General features: G+C 40.2%; 1 protein-coding gene across 1 annotated transcript in view; it reads right to left on the bottom strand.

Moving 5' to 3' along the window:
* Positions 1 to 4,823, bottom strand: part of LOC106879157 (uncharacterized) — a 42,512-nt gene that overhangs the window by 5,548 nt on the left and 32,141 nt on the right. The window contains exons 16-19 of the mRNA XM_052976147.1: positions 4,791 to 4,823; positions 3,790 to 3,970; positions 1,452 to 1,577; positions 754 to 872 (exon numbers count right to left, since the gene is read on the bottom strand). Coding sequence (XP_052832107.1) covers positions 754 to 872; positions 1,452 to 1,577; positions 3,790 to 3,970; positions 4,791 to 4,823 — 459 coding nt within the window. The remainder of the gene's footprint in view (positions 1 to 753; positions 873 to 1,451; positions 1,578 to 3,789; positions 3,971 to 4,790) is intronic.

Here is a 4,823-nt window from a genome sequence, read left to right on the forward strand (position 1 = left end):
AACCAGATATAATTTTTATGGAAGATTAGATAAAAAAAAAAAACAGGTTTTATATCAGAGAATCAAAAGCAGGGGTCACAGGAGGGTTGTCAATAAAAGGGAGAAGGGCTGACCTAAGCTGCAGCAATCCATGATATCTATTACATACAATCTTTGATGTGGTTGAACAACCAATCAGGGTAAAGTTGTTTATGGAAGACCAGCAGTTGCCCATGCATACCAGCCTCCTCTCTCCACACCACTGATGTTATCCAAGGGAAAGGTAAAGGCCAATACAGCTTGGCACCAGTGACTTCGTAACTCATTTCCACAGCTGAGTGAACTGGAGCAACGTGAAATAAAGTGTCTTGGTTTAAGAACACAACACACAGTCTGATCCAGGAATTGAACCCACAAAGACTCCCTCTGGTCACAAATGACCATGGGATTGCACCTAGAAAGTTCCCTTCCAAGGAACATGTTCTAGGCAAGGTTGTTTATGGAAGACCAGCACTCACCTATGCATACCAGCCTCCCCCTCTCCACACCACTGATGTTATCCAAGGGAAAGGGGCCGATACAGCTGAGCTACACAGTCCATGGTACCGAGTGGACAGCGAAGTATACACGACAGGGATACAAGATATGCAAACAGCTCAACACGAGCCAACTTTAAACCAAGAACCAACCCTTCATGTAATGACCTGAAGCCCAGTTAACTCTGCGACAAGGAGAGAGAAAATAGTAGAGAATGGAGAGAAGGCAAGGGCTTACTTTTGTGCTTCGTGTGCTTGGGCATCTTTGTGATGCCGCTCGTGCAGTTTTATCTGTTCTTCAAACACTGATAATGTTTCTCGGAATGCATCAAGCGCCTGACTTTTGAGCTGTAACTCCTGCAAAAGACACACAAGGAATTTCATCATCAACACTGTTCGTTCGAGAATGGGTTGGATGAATATATTATGGCATTGCTTGGGGATTTAAAAAAAATTTTTCGCCTTTTATTTTACAGCCAAACCAGATACCTTACCTAATGCTTATTCTTACCTGTTCTCCAAGCAAGAAATCTTTTATTGGATCTTTTCGGTTTGGCGGACCAATTTTCAAAAATTCAAAATTCATTGAAAATTTTAAAATTTGATACATTAATGTAGTTTTCCAAGCTCAATCTTAAGAGATACTTCACTTTTTTTCAGAAAAAAAAAAAAAAAATGGGGTGGTGGAAGAACGGGGGAGGAAGTGGGAGAGGAAGAACGGGGGAGAGAAGGAAGAGGGGAGGAGGAGGAAGAGGAAGAAGATGAAAGAGAGGAAAATGAAGGGGAGGAAGATGAAAAGGAGGAAGATGAAGGGGAGGAAGATGAAGGGAAGGAAGAGGGAGAGGAAGAATGGGGGAAGGGGGAAGAAGAGGAGGAATAAGAAGAACTGAAGAGGAGATTGGAGAGGTTATGCTGAGTTTCGATCAAAGTTTTTACCTGTGACGTTTTGGAATGGTTTTCATAGAGACGATCGAAGGAGTTGGCCTTCTCTTGGTATTCCTTGTTGATCTTTAGTAATTTCTCCAACTCATCTTTCTGGGCGTCGGCACCAATTGTTATATACTGGTTTTGGTAAACGGCAGCGATGGCACCAACAGGAATGGACAAAGGAGCAGGGAGAGAAGAAAAAAGAAAAAAGGCCAAACATTAGAACTTTCTTTTCATTAAGGGAGTTTATGTCATTTTACTGTTTCCGTCTTTCACTTGTTTCAGTCACTGAACTGCGGCCATGCTGGGGCACTGCCTTGAAGGGTCAAATAAATCAACTCCTGCAGTACTTTTACGTTCATACATTTTAAGCCTGGTACTTATTCGCACCCAAGTCAATGTAATCGACTAGCCTCCATCCCACAAACTTCAGGCTTTGTGCCCATAGTAGAAAGGATTATCATCATCATCATCATCATCATTATTATTATTATTATTATCAAGGTGGAGAGCTGGCAGAATCGTTAGCACGCCAGGCAAAATGCTAAGTGGCATTTTGTCTGTCTTTATTTTCTGAGTTCAAATTCCACCGAGGTTGACTTTGCCCTTCAACCTTCTGAGGTCGAAGAAATAAGTACCAGTTAAGCACTGGGGTCAATGTAATTGACTAGTCCCCGCCCCCAGAATTTCAGGCCCTCTGCCTATAGCAAAAAGGGTTATTATTATTATTATTAATTTATTAAGGCTACAAGCTAGCAGAATTGTTAGCATGTTGGACAAAATTCCTTGAACCATTTCTTCCTTATGTTTAAAGTTCAAATACTGCTGGGGTCAAGAAAATACGGGCCAGTCAAGTACTGGAGTCAATGTAATTGCCTTACCCCTTCCTCTAAAACTGCTAATCTAATGCCAAAATTTTATTATCATCATCATCATAGAAGTTGGTAGTCCAGTGGACACAATAGCTTATAGTGCTCAGTAATGCCCTTTTAAAGTATTAAGGTGACAAGCTGACAGAATTATTTGTAAATAGTCTATAAAAGAGTAAAGACCCCCTTCGGTGATGAATGACCATGGGATTGAACCTAGAAAGTTACCTTCCGAGGAGCACGTCTGAGCAAGGTTGTTTGTGGAAGACCAGCAGTCGCCTATGCATACCAACCCCCACTCTCCACGCCACTGATGTTATACAAAGGAAAGGCAAAGCTTGGCACCAGTGATGTCGCAACTCATTTCTACAGATGAGTGGACTGGAGCAACGTGGAATAAAGTGTCTTGCTCAAGGACACAATAAACAGCCCAGTCTGGGAATCGAACTATCTCATGATTGTGAGCCCAACACTATAACCACTGACCCATGTGCCTTCACAAGTAATCTATAAACCGGGCTAATTCAGCTGTTTCTCCATAGACTGAAAAAACTATGAACAACCTTCAATTTTTGGATTCCCATCAGAGACGTCTATATCATTTTGGATTCCCAATATTGGATTCCCATCAGAGACATCTATATCATTTTGACCAGTCCCAGGAGCTGCAGGAAAGTGGAGTTGCTAATTTGCACACTGTAAGTGAGAATGCTTTATTCTTAAACAACCGGGGCCTGTCAACAGGGACCTCAGTCCACACAGTATCAAGGTATGATATAATATACAGAGTCTGCCAAAGAAAATGTATACATACTTCAGGAAAGGGAAAAATCTGTATAAACATTTTTTCTTCAGTGCTATCACAATTTGATGTGTAAGACATTCGAGCGAGATCGTTGCCAATGCCACTGGACTGGCTCCTGTGCAGGTGGCACGTAAAATACACCATTTTGAGCGTGGCCGTTCTGACTGGCCTTCGTGCCGGTGGCACGTAAAAGAACCCACTACACTCTCTGAGTGGTTGGCGTTAGGAAGGGCCTCCAGCTGTAGAAACTCTGCCAAATCACATTGGAGCCTGGTGTAGCCATCTGGTTCACCAGTCCTCAGTCAAATCGTCCAACCCATGCTAGCATGGAAAACGGACGTTAAACGATGATGGTGATGATGATTGAAAGAGGTATTTATATTTATAGAGGTACTTATAAATACTGACACAAAATATTTCCTTTCCTGAAGTGTGTATAGATGTTTTTGGTGGACTCTCTAATTTATATAGCATGTTGGATAAAACCCTCAAACACAGAAGACTAAACAAAAATAATCAAATAAAGAGTGGAATAAAAAGTGAAGAGGAAGTGTGACAGATTCCTCAAAACTCTCACACTTTAGGAAAGAGAGAGAGAGAGAGAGAGAGAGAGAGAGAGAGAGAGAGAGAGAGAGAAAGAGGTGTTGGTTTGTTTGCATTCTTTTATACGTACCGGACCTGGTTTACAGACGGGGTGTTCCAGCTGAGTATCAAGAGCTCTGTTATAGATGGCCAGAGAATTGTAGCGGTAATGTTCAATGAGTTCGACCACCGAATCAAAAGTTAAAGGTTCAACAAATCCATATTTGTTGTTTTTGTGGTAAATTTTTATTAATTTATTGCTGCCGCCTTTCCTGCAAATTGCAAAATATTTCAGTTTTATATATTTTGCTTTTAAACAATTAGGATTTTTATCATTCAAATTTTCACGAAAATATTTTTCTCGGTATTTTTATAAATTATTTATTTCTATATCTGGTTTGCAAGATTCTTGATGTGAATTTGTGTTTTGAAACAGATTTTGTTTGTTCCTTGGGCAGGTCAGTATGCCAATATAAACACATGCACTGGTTCCATTTCACTATTATTGAATGAGAGAGCATTTTTATTTTTATTTATTTATTTTTTTTGTAATTTAAAACACTGCAGTATCCATGTTTAATTACATTCCCCTAATTTCAGGATTCAAATCCAACTAGCATCAATGTTTATAGGACCCCTATGAGTAAGATGGAATTCAATGAGGTAGATTTGCTATCATTCAATCAATGATAAAAAATTCAGAAACTTGGGACAAATTTTAAAATGATCAACACTTTAGCATTTAAACTGGCCACATCCAACCCAAATAATTTACTTGTTTACGATCAAACTGGTCTGATCCAGCCTCTCACACTCACCTTACAATGTCATTCTAAAAATAACAACCACATCACTGAAATCTCAAAGTTGTAAGATGGATAATCTATGATTAATTTAAAACAAGATGAATAAATAAGCATTACACTTGAAGGAACGGCCTGAAATGGTAAAGGGGGACACATTTACTGCCATTTTCTTTTTCTCTGCAACCAGACTGAAAAAGCGAGACAGGGAGGGATTGAGGGGGGGGGGAAAGAGATAGAGGTAGCAGAATGAGTGTATAGATTGAGGGGTGAGGAGAGGCTTGCTTACCTGAGTGTTAGAGTGTAGTCACCATGCGTAGAG

This window comes from Octopus bimaculoides, chromosome 23 (genome assembly GCF_001194135.2).
Source record: "Octopus bimaculoides isolate UCB-OBI-ISO-001 chromosome 23, ASM119413v2, whole genome shotgun sequence".
Taxonomy (NCBI): domain Eukaryota; kingdom Metazoa; phylum Mollusca; class Cephalopoda; order Octopoda; family Octopodidae; genus Octopus; species Octopus bimaculoides.